At 41.5% G+C, this 16,342-nt stretch overlaps 1 protein-coding gene across 3 annotated transcripts in view; it reads right to left on the bottom strand.

The window, feature by feature from the left end:
• dnm3a (dynamin 3a) overlaps positions 1 to 16,342 on the bottom strand; it is a 240,778-nt gene that overhangs the window by 60,118 nt on the left and 164,318 nt on the right. For all 3 annotated transcript variants that reach the window (XM_067990705.1, XM_067990707.1, XM_067990706.1), the window contains exon 17: positions 1,959 to 2,068. In XM_067990705.1, coding sequence (XP_067846806.1) covers positions 1,959 to 2,068 — 110 coding nt within the window. The remainder of the gene's footprint in view (positions 1 to 1,958; positions 2,069 to 16,342) is intronic.

Raw genomic sequence — 16,342 nt, 5'->3', positions numbered from 1 at the left:
GTAAAATTCTATGTACTTCTATGCAATTTTTAATACTCCTAAGAGCTACTAAATTCTGAATTGTTGAAAGTAATTTGAAAACATTTCTGAATGATTTACCAGAACAGTGCCAGGAATGAGGGACTTCAGTTATGTGGAGAGACTGGTGAAGCTGGGGTTGTTCAACTTAGAACAGAGAAGGTTAAGGGGAGATTTGATAGAGGTGTTCAAAATCATGAATGGTTTTGATAGAGTAAATAAGGAGAAACTGTTTCCTGTAGCAGAAGGATCGGTAACCAGAGGACACAGATTTAAGGTGATCGGCAAGAGTCAGAGGCGACGTGAGGAAACATTTTTTTATGCAGCAAGTTGGAACGATCTGGAATGCACTGCCTGAAAGGATTGTGGAAGCAAATTCAATAGTAACTTTCAAAAGGGAATTGGATAAATACTTTAAAAGGAAAAAAAAATTACAGGGCTATGGGGAAAGAGCAAGGGAATGGTACTAAATGGATAGCTCTTTCAAAGAGCCGGCACATGCACGATGGGCCGAATGGCCACCCCCTGTGCTGTACCTACTATGATACAATGATTTGATTGATTCAGTTTCTGTTTTTTCATAGTTAGAGTTCTGATCTGTTGCTCTTTTGGAAATATGAAAGTTAAGCCAGTCTGTTGAAAGAAATCTGCAAAGGAGAACATTTGATACCCAAATATGATGTCCAAAATCTGACACAGGAAATATAACAGACAAACAGAAGATGCACACCATCCTACCATTTTTAGAATATTACAGTCCCCACCACTTACACCGTCCACGCTTATCACAGGCAACTGCCGACATCGGGCAAATAGCACTAAACATTTGCCATTACCATAAGAGTCAATTACAAAGATTCTGCCTATAACGTATTAAGCTGCCGACTATTTTGGGCAAAGTCAGGTTTTCAATCAGCTGTTCGTATCTCGTGCGAGAGGCAGTTGCTAAGTGGAGACTTCAGGCGTCCTGCATCAAGCCTATTTTTAAAAAATGTCGGTTATGTTCAATTTTTGGTTTTACTGTCTACTGCGTATAGCGGGTAAATCGCGTTAGCACCAACACTTAAACAATGGAGACTGAATTAACAAAGCTCCCATGGCGCTCCTCACTGTTAGTCAAAGAATGTGCTGTTTTATTAGGACACGTAAAGCACAATGTATTATTCTGCTACTATAATATGCACCTGCATCCCTTTAAGATAACAAAGTCTAATTAATGTTGTTAATACTATGTCAGTTCGAGCAAATGTTAATTATTATTCAGGGAAATCAAAAGCATGGCTTTCATTGTTGGAAGATCAATTATGAGCCTGCAAACAAAATGTTTTTTTTCATAGAAGAAAATTTATTCTTCCTGAAATTTGTTTGATTTTTTTTAAAAAACAGTCAAGTATAGTGACCCTTAAGTAGGGTATCCCACTCTATTAGGATGTGCTGGTGATGTCAATTTCATGGAACATTATAGAGCATCTGCATTGCAAAGAGGTACAACTTCAGACTGGCAAGAGAGCAGCTCTGGAGCTTCCCAATTGTGGAAGACCAAACTACAGGCTGTGATTGCAATACCTCCTAATTTACAACATCAGATTAGCCTAGGTGGGAGGGAGACTCTATTCAAGGATCTCCATGACACAATGAAAATTGGCCTTTTCAAAATAAATGTCAAATAAATTTCAATATGTTTATAATTTTCTTCTATGCAAAGAGTTCTTTGAATAAAAAGTACTTTTCCTCCAAGTGTGATGCCCAGTGTAGTTCATTATTTAACATAGGAGAAGCAAACGTAACTTTGTACAATGTACAAGATGCAGAAACAGCTTTTTTAAAAATAAGCATTTCTAGTTTGGGTCAAAACTTCAGAAATATAATCTATTACTGAAAATGTAAAAGGCCTGGGTCCAACCACACAAAATGCACATTTTGTTTCCTAGCATTCATACCTCTGCTCTGTATTAAAAAGTGCAAATGCACATTTGCTGGACATGAAGCTTTTCTCCACATCTCGAATTTTCAGGTTATCTAATGGCAGCATATACTTTTTCTCTTTTTCCTACAGAGAAAAAAAAATTAAGAAATAAAACAATTAGCTTATAATGTATTAGGAGTTGACTGACAAAAGCTATCATATTTAGTGTATATACATAATTTAAAAGTCAACATTTCCCACTTATTTCTATGGAAACCTATTCTGTTATGGGAATCAGGGTAATCCTTTATTCATGAATAGTTTTGCAACCTGTGCCTAATCACAGACTACACCTTATATACTTTTTTTTGCTGTGTACCCAATGCTCAATTGTGGCTTTCATTGGATAGCTTGCTTTGATTTTATCCACTTTCATCTCCTCCCAGGGAAACTGGTCCTGGCCTCCTTATCCACGGCCCAGCATTCAGACTTTGGCAATAAATCCAATTACCAGTGCCTTGCCTACCCTTGCCATCTGTGAGCTGAGTAAATGCTTTCTGTTTCCTTACAAGGTAACTCATCACCATGGTTCCTGGTAGATAATCTGCAGCCTGTCCTGCCTTTCTTACCAATCTGAAATTAGAGACAGTATGTGGCCTCTACTCATAAAATTACAGTATACATTTATGCAGACCGTTTATTTAAATTGGTCCTTCAAGCACCTTATTCGCCGCTGCCAGAGTTTAGCCAATGCAAGTCTTTAAACTGCTCTAAACAGACTAGTAATTGAAAATGTAATCCTGCATTTAAAAATATAATTTTGCACTATAGTATATTTTATATTTACTATTATGAGTATATTATAAAAGCTGCAGAGAATTTCAGTGCACCAATATATAATTTTATGTCTGTAATTATTGGTATTAAAGTGTGCTAACTGTTAATATCTTTCTCAATTTATGCTGAGTCTGCACCCACAAACTACATGCCTTCATTGGGCTGAACCTTTCCCTGTTAACGTGTAGTTACCATGGCATCAGGCCATAAGTCATATCCATCAGGTGTTAACATAACCTGGGGAGGGGCGGGGTGGAGGTAGGGGAGAAAGGAAGTTCAACAGGTAAAACAAATTTGTTTAAGTCCACTTTAGGGCAGTACTATAACAGTACACAATGAATAACATTTTAACATTAGGGTAAAAATAAAAAATATGTTCTGTGTTTTGAAATGTAAGCTTTTTGAACATCCAATAGTTGTTACTCATGAATGGAAATAACTAATGATAAGTGCAGAATTCAATAGGGAAAGGCTTGGCTCCTTTCTTTACATTCCTAGCCACTTTAAAAATAAATTTTAAAAATAAACTTGCATTTATGTAGTGGCTTATCACAACCTCAAGACATCTCAAAGCACTTTACAACCAACAAATTACTTTTTGGGAGGAGGAGGAGGAGGGAAAACTATATCTTGCATTTATGTAGCATCGTTAATGTGGAAAAACGTCTCAAGGCACTTCACATAGGAGTGAGGCAAAACGGACACTAAGCCAAAGAAGGAAAAATTAGGAGGGATACCACAAGCTTGGTTTTAAGGTGAGTCTTAAGGGAGGAGAAGGGTTTAGGGAGGAATTTCCAGAGTGTGCAGTCTAGACTGCTGAAAGCAAAGCCACCAGTGGCAGGGTAAAGGGAGGGGAGAATGTGGATGAGGTTAGAGTCAGAGGAACGGAAAATTCAGAGGAGGTGGCTGTCGAGGTGGAGGAGTTTACAGAGATAGGGAAGGATTTAAACACAAGGATGATCATTTTAAATTTGAAATGCTGGAAGGCTAGGTCAGTGAGGACAGGGCTTATCGCTGAGCAGAACCTTGGTGCAGGGTTTGAAGTGTAGATGCAGGATTTGAAGTATAGTCAGTTATGTAGGCAAACACAGCAGTCAATCTGTGCATAAGAAGATCCCACAAACAGCAAACAAATGAATGGCCAGATAATCTTTTCTGACAGTTTTAGCTGAGGGGGGAATCTTGGTTACATCATTGGGAGATCCCCCAGCTCCTCTTCTAATAGTGCCATGGGATCATTTACATCTGCCTGAGCAGGCAGAAAGGACCTCAGTTTAATATCTTATCCAAAAGACAGCACCTCCGACAATGCAGTACTCCCTCAGTGTGCTAAGTATCAGTGGGGTTTGAACCCACAACCTTCTGACTCAGATATGAGAGTACTACCAACTAAGCCAAGCTGACATGACAGCAAATAACTCCAAAGCATGAAATGCTAACCTCGCATTGACTACCTGTTTAACTTAGTTAATACATAACTCGAAAAAAAATTACCTTATAATTCCCATTTCATGCTAAATATAGCCACCATGTCTACTGCAAGGCTAATGCTGAATTCAGTGTCAGAGACTAATGGTTAAGGAAATAGAAATTTAGAGTACATATATCAGGGAAAACATTACTCGGAGTGGTAAATGTTTGGAATAACCTACCAAAACAAGGGAGTGAGGCAAAAACTTGGGGTTATTCAAAATATATTAGATTATTCAAAATATATTAGGTGCTACCATGTGAACTTTTTGCCAATATATGAAATTGGCTATCGATCACCTATGAAGCAATGGATAAGATACATTTACCTATCTATAAAAACATGGATGAACCTCACACATCAGAACAAACTACCAAGATGGTCAGGATGATGAAGAAAGGAATAGTTCTTGGTTCTTGTGGAACACCAGCAAAAGTGCGGGCCATGCCTTAGCTATGCAGCTCCAGTCACTTTTTCTGTTAATCTGGAGAGAAGTTGTAGGAAATATCTAGGAGTGCAGTCCCCATTGTGGTATCTTACCCTTGTTCAGTGCTGAGAAGTTCTGCGCAGGGTGGACCTCAAATGCCTTCTTGTCAATGTTACAGACCACTGAAACAAGGAATGGTTTCAGAGCAAAGAGAAGCACCATTGGCATGACCTTTACCATCCAGCAAAAGAAAAAACAATGTAGAGAACAGAATACATACCGCTAACTTGCCCCTTCATTGACCTGGCAAAAGTATTTGATATAGTCATTAGAACTGGATTGTAGAAACCGCTATCTAAGTCCAGATGTTTCTAAAAGTATATTCAAATAGTTCTCCAACTACATGATGGTACGCTGGGCACAGCATGTATGGATGGTGCTCTTTCCAAATCATTTACATCTCCAAAGGGGTACAAGCAGGCCGTGTTCTAGTGTACAGCCTCGTTAGCAGTGTTTCCACAGGAACTAGTTTGCTTGCTACTATTTCACTGCATTTCAAAGTTGTCCGCTTTCCAGCAGTAAATGATGATGTCACAAAAAAACTGAATGCAAGTCTGCTCATTAGATTTTAAACATCTGGCAAGTTCTTCAACTTAAGTAGACTACATGCTTTGATCAAGCTTGATTGAGAGACTCCTGTAAACATTGTTTTCCTGATGATTATGCATTTGAAGCATACATTCAGGATCTACAACTGATTGTGAACAAATTTGCAATAGCACTGAACAGTTATTGACTTACCATCAACTTAAATAAAACAACAGGTAATACATCAACCCGCACCAAGTAAACATCAATGGAACCGCTAACATCAATGATACTGAACTAAATGCTGTAACTGACTTCAACTACCTGGGAAGTATGCAGCTAAAGACTACTCTCAGTGATCAATAAGTGCTTGTTTGCATCAGAAGGCTTATTGCCCCTTTGCTGACTAAAAAAATAGACACAGCATAAGACTGCACACTAAACTTTAAGTCCATCATATAGTAGTGATCTCAGTTTTTTTTTAGTCCTTAATGCTTGTGACATTTAGCTAGCATATCACTGCCATGCCAAATAATTCAACAGATTCCATTTGTGCATATCAAATGACTGGACCACATTACCAATTTTGAGGTACTGAAATATGGGTACTGAAACATTTTGATAATACTAGGTATGACATATTGTTCAGGTGGATGATGAGACTTTGCAAGCGTAATCTGCACAGCAAGTTGCATAGCAAGTGTGGGATGAGCAGGGGAAGCATTTTAAGGATGTGCTGATGCACAAATACAAGCTGTGTGGTATTGGAACAAACAACTGGGAGATGCTTGCTGCTGAACAGTGGTGTACAATACTAGGACACAGAGCAGACAACTTTGAAATGCAGTGAAATAGTAGCAAGCAAACTAGTTCCAGTGGAAACACTGCTAAATGTAGCAATACCCAAAACTGGATATGCACGTACACACACTGTGGGAAGCCTTGAGATTTACAGATTGAACACGACAGCCACAACTGAGTTTATAGAAAATAAGCAACTTCTGATCAGTCATCTATGTGATTCAAGGAATACCTATGATTGATGAGATGCCACCACGGTGGGAGAGTTAATGTATTAAAAAGGTATGAGCAAATGCTCCTCATTTGCATGCACTCAAGATGGCACTCCATTGCACATCATACGATAATAATTCAAGAAGCGGAAATAACATAACTTGTAACAAACTGTTAAAAAAATACTATATCTTCTTTGAGTCATTTAATTATTAAAATATAATTACTGAAACAAATTCAATTTGGCTTAAATTCTACGCAAATAAATTTGGAAAACAAAATCTGAACCCAGCTACAGCCGCGTGAATTCTTGATACATGACAGTCAAATTAAACATATAAGCTATGACCCAGGTTGCCAAAATCTTTCATTGCAATACTGCATTATTGCAAACACATTAAGTGATGTGATCATTTATGGCCTTTCACAGTAGGGTGCTTTCTAGCCTAATATCGGTATTAATCATCACTAAATGTTAAAGTAATATTCTGCTGTTTCAATTGTCAATAACTGTCTTTACTTGACATCCTATAAAATTGCCCGTAAGTTTAATTCAGTGTTTCACTGTTTATTACTGTTTACGTGGTATGGTTTAATATGGATAAAACTTTATTTTGAATCCTAATTAAGTTATTCTGTATTAAAACCTTTAATCACCAGTACAGCTGAGGTTGTAAGGCAACTGGGTTTTCAGCATTGGCATTTAAAATGTCCAGCAATATTTCCATTGCATCGCAGATTTCAATTTTGTAAATAACTACAAAATAAATCTATTCAATACAATTTTAGTTCATCATTATCTGAAGCAAAAATGAACTAATTAAAAACATCTTGTTTATCAAATGATCCTCCGATGATCTAATTTCCTTTAAGTTTGCCCATTTTAACATTTAATATTACAGTACGTTAAAAGACTTGCAATTATATAGCGCCTTTCACGACCTCAGGACGTCCCAAAGCACTTCACAGCCACTATTTTTTGAAGTGTAGTCACTGTTGTAATGTAGGAAACGCAGCAGCCAATTTGCACACAGCAAACTTCCACAAACAGAAGTGTGGTAATGACCAGATTATCTGTTTTAGTGTTGTTGGTTGAGGAATAAATGCTGTCCAGGATACCGGGGATAACTCCACTGCTCTTCTTCGAAATAGTGCTATGGAACATTTAAATCCACGTGAGAGGGCAGACAGGGCCTTGGTTTAACATCTCATCTGAAATACGGCACCTGTGACGGTGCAGTCCTCCCTCAATACTGCACTGGAGTGTCAGCCTGAATTCTGTGCTCAAGTTTCTGGAGTGGGACTTGAACCTATAATCTACTGACTCAGAGGTGGGAGTGCTACCACTGAGCCACGGCTATTCCTCACATTGACAAATAAAACAAAAGCAAGTTTTGCGAAGGTAAAGGCAGAAATTGCAAGAAAATTTATTTTCCAGTGACAATGACACAAAAAAGATAGATGAGCCAATATTCTGTTGACCAGTAGCTAAATAATATTTGATAAACTGCAATGAAATGAATTCAAGTGTGACAAGTGACAGAGATGAGTTGGTTGAGAGGAATTCTGGGAGTATCCAGGATGCAAAGAATCAAGAATGATATAAGAACATGGCTTGGACATGAAACGCTGCTTATACAGAAGATCCAAGAAAGACGATTGCGATGGTTTGGGCACATTTCAAGAATGGAAACAGCTAGAATACCTTTTATGGCCCTGCATACAGAGATCATGGTACATGGACAAGGGCAGCAGGTGCACGAGAATACCATCGCTTCCAAGTCACACACCATCCCGACTTGGACTGCAGCTGTTCAAGAAAGCGGCCCATGAACACCTTCTCAATGCCATCTAGGAATGAGCAATAAATGATCGCCTTGCTAGGGAAGCCCATATCCCGAGAATGAATAAAAAAACAAGCCAAGAAAGACCAAGGATAGACAATGTCTAGTGACTTGTCACAGTAAGGTATACAGATGACTGAAGCGCTAGTTCAGGCTAGTTCAGAACTGACAACAATGGAGTGAATTCATTCAGCCCCATCATCGCTGCTGAGCTGACGGACAGGAATTTAGTATTTGTAGTAGTAGTGACAGTGCTTACTTTTGTTCTGCATGATATGTAGGAGTTGACTGTATTAGGTCACGCAGGATTCAAAGAAATCAGCTTTGGAGAATCATGTAAAGTCTCAATTCACCAACTGGTGAAAGTTCAAATCAATTCCGTGCTGATCTATCTGGCATTGTACAAAACTATAAACAGTTTCCACCAAAATATGGCACTATAGCTTCTGTTTATTGCACGCAACTCGTTCTCTCCTCAAAGTGTTCCAACATATTGTGCAACATAATAGCAAGGTGTAAAATCACAGGTTCCAAATCTTGATAGTGCCAGAAGGAAAGGTCATAGGGGAAGAGGCAGAAAAATATCTAAATAATTAACCCCACACCACTTCGGTACACCTAATGAGTGGCTCAGCAATGACAATGGGAAAAGCTGTCAAAAAGTTATATTCCTACTTTCTCAGCCAGAGAATCATAGAATCATAGAATGATACAGCACAGAAAGAGGCCATTCGGCTCATTGTGCCTGTGCCAGCTCTTTGAACGAGCTATCCATTTAATCCCACTCCCCTGTCCTTTCCCCAAAGCCCTACAGTTTTTCACTTTCAAGTATTTATCCAATTCTCTTTGGAAAGTTATTATTGAATCTGCTTCCATCAATCTTTCAGGCAGTGTATTCCAGATCATAATAACTCGCTGCGTAAAAAAAATTCTCATCTCCCCTCAGGTTCTTTTGCCAATTAGCTTAAATCTGTGTCCTCTAGTTACCGACCCTTCTGTCACTAGAAATAGTTTCTTCTTATTTCAAAACCATTCATAATTTTGAACACCTCTATCAAATCTCCCCTTAACCTTCTTTGCTATAAGGACAACAACCCCAGATTCTCCAATCTCTCCATGAAACTGAGGTCTCTCATCCCTGGTACCATTCTAATAAATTTCTTCTGCACCCTTTCTAAGGCCGTGACATTCTTCCTAAGTGTGGTGCCCAGAATTGGACACAATACTCCAGCTGAAGCCTAACCAATGTTTTATAAAGGTTTAGCATAACTTCTTTGCTTTTGTACTCTATGCCTCTATTTATAAAGCCAAGGATCCAGTATGCCATTTTAACAGCCTTCTCAACTTGTCCTGCCACCAAAGACTTGTGTACGTACACCCCCAGGTCTCTCTGTTCCTGCACTCCCTTTAAAATTGTACCATTTAGTTTATATTGCCTCTCCTCACTTTTTCTACCAAAATGAATCACTTCACACTTGAATGTGTTAAATTTCTTCTGCCACGTGTCTGCCTATTTCACCAGTCTGTCTATGTCCTCCTGAAGTCTATTGCTATCCTCCTCACTGTTTACTACATTTCTGAGTTTCGTGTCATCTGCTAACTTTGAAATTATGCCCTGTATACCCAAGTCCAGGTCATTAATATATATCAAAAAGAGCAATGGTCCTAATACTGACCCCTGGGGGATACCACTGCACACTTCCCCCCAGTCTGCAAAACTGTTCTCCACTACTCTCTGCTTTCTGCCCCTTAGCCAATTTTGTATCCACGCTGCCACTGTCGCTTTAATCCCATGGGCTTTAATTTTGCTAACAAGTCTATTATGTGGTACTTAATCAAATGCCTTTTGAAAATCCATATACACATCAACCACACTACCCTCATCAACCCTGTCTGTTATCACATCAAAGAACTCAATCAAGTTAGTCAAACACGATTTGCCTTTAACAAATCCTTCTGGTTTACATTTATTAACCCACATTTTGTCTTGGATTAATGTCTCTAAAAGTTTCCCCACCACCTGACTGGCCTGTAATTGCTGGGATTATCACTCTCCCCTTCTTTGAACAGGGGTGTAACATTTGCAATCCTCCACTCCTCTGGAACCACTCCCATACCTAAGGAGGAATGGAAGATTGTGGCCAGAGCCTCCGCAATTTCCATCCTTACTTCCCTCAGCAACTTAGGATGCTTCCCATCTGGACTGGGTGACTTTTCTACTTTGATCACTGCTAATCTTTTAAGTACCTCCTCTTTATCTATTTTTATCCTATTCAATTTCTTTACTACCTCCTCCTTTACTGCGTCATTGGCAGCACCCTCTTCTTTCGTGAAGACAGATGCAAAGTATTCATTTAGTGCCTCAGCCATGTCCTCTGTCTCCAGAAGATCTCCTTTTTGGTCCCTAATTTGCCCCACCCTTCCTTTGACTACCCTTTTACTATTTATATGTTTAAAAAAGACTTCTGATGCAGGAAGGCCTAAAAGAGGTAAAAAGAATCACTTAAAATGAATTTTTAAAATTTCAGCAATAGCAATTAATATAATCTTTTAAAAAAATTCTTCTTGTACTTGCACATACATTTCAGCTCACATTCCTAGATTTGTAGCACCAGTTTGTACCAAGATGTTTGGGTTGTGATTCCATCACCTTTCTGACTGCTATGAGACAGAGGTGTGGCTATTTTTTGAGCGTGCTATATGACTATCAGACTATCAATTCAACAGAGCTGCCACATATTGTGTTCTGACAACTGGAAAACCAACACACTGGGCAACAAAATTACACTGGCATCCATAGCATGTTATACTTTAGGAAGTGACACAATCAGGGAGGCAGACAATGTTTCTGCCATGATCCACAAGTCTAAAGAAACTGGTTTGTCTCTTGCATTTATGTATGCAATAGTTACTTCACACACAAACAATCTGAGTATATATTTATGTGGTCAGTTGAGCGGATATATATGGTGGCCCCTCCTGATGAGGCTGACTGGATATCACAAGTTTCTTTGGTCTTCCCGTGTTTTCACTAGTTACAAAGTAGGATGGTCTGGTTTAAGTAAGTCAGTTGCTGAAGGTACCATGTTTTGCAATTTTATCATTTACTAAAAACTCGTTTTGTTGAAGTGAGAGCAACATGCAGGGCACTGTGCCAACACTTGACTATCCAGTGACCTGTCCTTCCAGTCGTCACTACCCCGAAGTTGTTTTTCAAGGTGGCTTTATACCACAGGAATGCTGGCTATTTTTCAGCTTGCAGTATAACACTTGCCTTGAAAACCTACTATCCGGCATCTGAACAATGTGGCCAGCCCATTAAAGCTATGCATTGCTAGATGCTAGTTATATTAACAGTTGGCAGAACTTCGATATTGGTGACCTTGTCTCGCTATTTGACATATAGTATTGATTGTACGTGACATGCAAAATTTGTCGAATTCCTTTACATGATGTCTGTAGCAAATCCATGCCTCAGAACCATACAAAGGAGTTGAGAGCACTACTGCATTAGAAACCTCAAAGTAAAACAGAAAATGTTAGAAATACTCAGGTCAGGCAGCATTTGTGGAGAGAGCATCAGAATTAGCGTTGCAGGTCGATTACCTTTCATCAGGGAAACCTCAGTTTGGTCGTCAAAGTTCATACATGTTCACGTAAATGACTGTACAATGAAACAGACTTTTTGATATTTGTTGGGAGAGGCTGCTCTCTTCAGCCAGGTGAACTGAGTCATAATAGTCAGTTTCATGCTAATGAGGACTAAGCATGAAGAATGAGGTTTCCCAGTCCTAGCATACATGTGGTAGAACTATGAAATGTTCTTACTCCTCATTGGCATGAAGCTGACTGTTTATGCCACTGTAGGAAATCTGTTGATCATTTGGATGTCTTCCTGCACTCTCACCTGCAAAGATCCATTCATGGACTAGAGCTTCTATTACATACGACACATGAACACATGCAACCTGTTCACAGCTTGCAAGATGTGCAGCAGCAAATCAACGATCCTGTTGAAAGATCCCACATGGCATTACTAACCACGGCAGAGAAAAATAGACTGAACAAGTTCCGAGGAAGCACACAACCTTGTTTTATGCAGTTTGAAATCTCAAATGAATAGAAATATCAAAAGAGTAGTAATACTGACACGGTGGGAGAGCTTTGAGTGTAAGCTGAGGGCAAGCTGACTTTTTAAAAATATGCCATGAGTCATTCAGTGGACAATAGATTTTTTTTGTAAAATCACCAGGTTAATTAAATTGAGGGCAAACCAAACTCTGTTTTCTCAAACTTAACAAACCAGGCGTTTTAATTCATCCTTTCATACACCTTTAATAGAAATCCACAAAGTAGCATTTGTCATGTCTGATAAACTTATTAGAGTTCTTTGAGGAAGTAACGGACAGGGTGGATAAAGGGGAACCAATGGATGCAGTATATTTGGATTTCCAAAAGGCATTCAATAAGGTGCCACATAAAAGATTACTGCACAAGATAAGAGCTCATGGTGTTGGGGGTAATACACTGGCATGGATTTGGATTAGCTAACTAACAGAAAACAAAGAGTCGGGATAAAAGGCTCATTTTCAAAATGGCAATCTGTAACTAGTGGGGTGCCGCAGGGATCAGTGCTGGGGCCTCAACTACTTACAATATATATCAATGACTTGGATGAAGGAACAGGGCGTCTTGTGGCCAAATTTGCTGATGATACAAAAATAGGTGGAAAAGCAAGTTGCGATGAGGACGCAAAGGGCACGATTTTAGCACCCGCTATCGGGTGCGTTCTCGGCGGGGGGGGGGGGCCTCGAAAATCGTAAAATCCAGGATCCCGCCCACTTCCGGGTTCCCCGCTGACGCGCCGGCGTGCGCGCGCAGCCCCAGCTGGTGGGAATCCCGCAGGCAATTAAAGCCAGCGGGATGCCACTTGAGAGTATTTATGTAGCTATTTCAGGTCATTAACTGACCTGATTAAGGGACTGTGTGTGATTTTGGATCAACATGGGACTGTTTCCCACACTGGGGGAAACACTCCCAGATCGAATGGACGTGTTGCAGCTGTCAGCCTGTGGCAGCTGCAAAGGTCCATTTGACAGGGGGGGGGTGGGGGGGAGACCCTCACCCATTGCAGGAGGCCACTCTGTCACTTGGGACAAAGTTTGGCCTCCACCACCCTCCTCCTGACGGTCAAAGTCACCAACCTGCACACTTATCCCGGGGTCCGGAGACATGTACCTACCTTGCGGACCCCCTCAGATGTACACCTTGCGGATGAGGGCCGCCGTAGCTGCAGTCATGACCTCCTCGGAGGGCGAACAGCATCACCAGCCTCACCAGCCTCGCCATCCACACCGTCCACCTCTGACACGTGGAGCTCCACAACAGAGTGCTGTGACACATCCACCTGTACAGCAGGAGGGAGGGCTACCGCAGAGAGAGATGCGTCGCAGAGGGCACTACCCTCTCCACAGGGTCCACAGACCGAGGCTCAGCTTCCTGGACCTCTCAGAGCAGCAGTGCACACGGAGGCTCAGAGTCACTCGACATGTAGTCGTGGACATCTGCAGCCTCTTTCATGCCGAGCTGCTCCTGGCTGGACCATGCACCATCTTCCTACCTGTCGCTGTCAAAGTCACCACTGCCCTCCCGAACTTCTCCTCCACAGCCTTCCAGGGTGCAACCGGGGACATCGCCGATGTCTCTCAGTCGTCTGCGCAGAAGAGCCCTGCAAATACACCTACACCCACTCTGCAGTGACACAATGTGTGGCATCAGTGGTGGGTCCTCATAGTGATACCCAGGAGCGGGCATTATTGCACAAACCGGACAGGATTCGCGAAGACATGGCAGTAGTGGTGCCAATATAATGTGTGATGTGAGTTGTTCTGAAATTCAATATAAGTAACAACCATGACAAACCCTCAAACACCCTTGTGCATCCCCTTCATGCTCACGACATATTTGCCTTACGCTGCCTACTGCACATATGTGATGCATGCCCTGTGGCTGCAGCACAGGTGGTGGCAGGTTGAGTGAGGCTGGCCGTGGGAGAGATGCACGAGAGGGTGAGTATGGGATAGAGCCATGAGATTGTATGAGGATTGTGTTGCGTGGTAGTGGCGGGGTGAGTACTGGCGAGGTGAGTAGGTGCAGGTAAGATGAGGATGGGGTTTGTGACAGAGTAGTGTTGGCAGTGCAGAAGGAGATGTGGGGTGGGGGCAGTGATGTGGCAGACGGAGTGTAGGGGAAAGACTACGTGTACTCACTGTGGCTGACCTACTGAGGTCATTGGACCGCCTCCTGCACTGTGTGCAGGTGGGCGATATGTTGGTGGCGCTGGTGACCTCCTCTGCCACCTCGAGCCAGGCCTTCCTGGTGGCAGAGGCAGGCCGCTTCCTCCCGCCCGCCGGGTGGAAGATCTCTGTCCTCCCCCTCCTCCTCACCCCATGTATTGATACCTGGGGTGAGGCATCATTAAACTGGGAGCAGCCTTCCCCCTGGGCTGCTCCATGCAGTCATCTTTGCTATTTGTTGCAGCATCTGTCAGTGGAGGACTGCCCCTTTAAATAGAGCGCCTCCAGCTGACAGATCTTACTGCGCATGCGCAGCCTGCCCAACGCGCAGACCAGCAGTGGGGAACCCGGAGGAGCAGGTAAGTGGCTCCAATTAGTGCGTTGCCTGCTACGATCGCGCGGGAAACCCACTAATTTCACCGGGCGCGTTACCCACGCGCCCGCTTGCCCACTCGCCAAGAACCCGCATCCCTGCTAAAATCGGGCCCAAAGTGTCTGCAAAGGGATATTGACAGGTTAAGCGAATGGGCAAAAGTCTGGCAGATGGAATATAATGTAGGAAAATGTGAAGTCATCCACTTTGGGAGGAAAAATAAAAAAGCAAAATATTATTTCAATGGAGAAATACTACAAAATGCTGTGGTACAGAGGGATCTGGGTGTCCTCGTACATGAAACACAAAAAGTCAACATACAGGTGTAGCAGGTAATCTGGAAGGCAAATGGAATATTGGCCTTTATTTCTAGGGGGATGGAGTATAAAAGCAGGAAAGTCATGCTACAACTGTACAGGGTGCTGGTGAGACCACACCTGGAGTACTGCGTACAGTTCTGGTGCCCTTATTTAAGGAAGGACATACTTGCATTGTAGGCAGTTCAGAGAAGGTTCACTAGGTTGATTCTGGGTATGGAAGTGTTGTCTTATGAGGAAAGATTGAACAGGTTGGGTCTATACTCATTGGAGTTTAGAAGAATGAGAGGAGATCTTATTGAAACATACAAGATTCTGAGAAGACTCGATAGGGTAGATGCTGAGAGGATGTTACCCCTCAAGGGGGCATCTAAAACTAGGGGGCATAGCCTCAGAATAAGGGGTCATAGGAACATAGGAACAGGAGTAGGCCATTCAGCCTCTCGTGCCCGCTCCGCCATTTGATAAGATCGTGGCTGATCTGTGATCTAACTTTGGCCCATATCCCTTAATACCTTTGGTTGCCAAAAAGCTATCTAAAGTGGAAATGAGGAGGAATTTCTTCTCCCAGAGGGTTGTGAATCTTTGGAATTCTTTACCCCAAAAAGCTGTGGAGGCTAAGCCATTGAATACATTCAAGGCTGAGTTAGACAAATTTTTGATCAGCAAGGGAGTCAAAGGATATGGGGAAAGGGCGGGAAAGTGGAGTTGAGGTAAAAATCAGATCAGCTATGATCTCACTAAATGGCGGAGCAGGCTCGAGGGGTCGAATGGACTACTCCTGCTCCTATCTCTTATGGTTTTATTAGTCCATATGCTTCTGGCTACCTTTATTTTAAATTTTTGGAAGACATATTGAGCAATCTACTGATGTGGGTGCCACAGGGTTAAAATAATAATTATTTTAATTGTTGTGTAAGTAATTATGGAATTTTCTTTTTACAGGCTCCTAAAGGCTAAGCAAAACTAACAGATGTAGTCATGCATAATTCCAAACTGGAAAGGCTGATTTTGAAGGCAAGGAACTTATAGATTTCAACATAATCTGAGAAACAAAATTGTGCATGCACATAAGTAATTTGCCTGTGGCTGTTCACTACTCTTGATTATGGCTAAACAACCTAGTTTATGGCACATGATTTTGACATCAGCATTTGAATCACGTTGCATTAAAAGTGCACTTTCTGCTTTCAAATAAAGCCCTTTATTCAAAGTGAAGAAACTGGCTTGTTTCTGTGCTTTTAGTTGATG

The sequence above is a fragment of the Heptranchias perlo genome, chromosome 9 (genome assembly GCF_035084215.1).
Source record: "Heptranchias perlo isolate sHepPer1 chromosome 9, sHepPer1.hap1, whole genome shotgun sequence".
Lineage (NCBI taxonomy): Eukaryota > Metazoa > Chordata > Chondrichthyes > Hexanchiformes > Hexanchidae > Heptranchias > Heptranchias perlo.
This window is presented reverse-complemented; position numbering and strand designations above follow the sequence as displayed.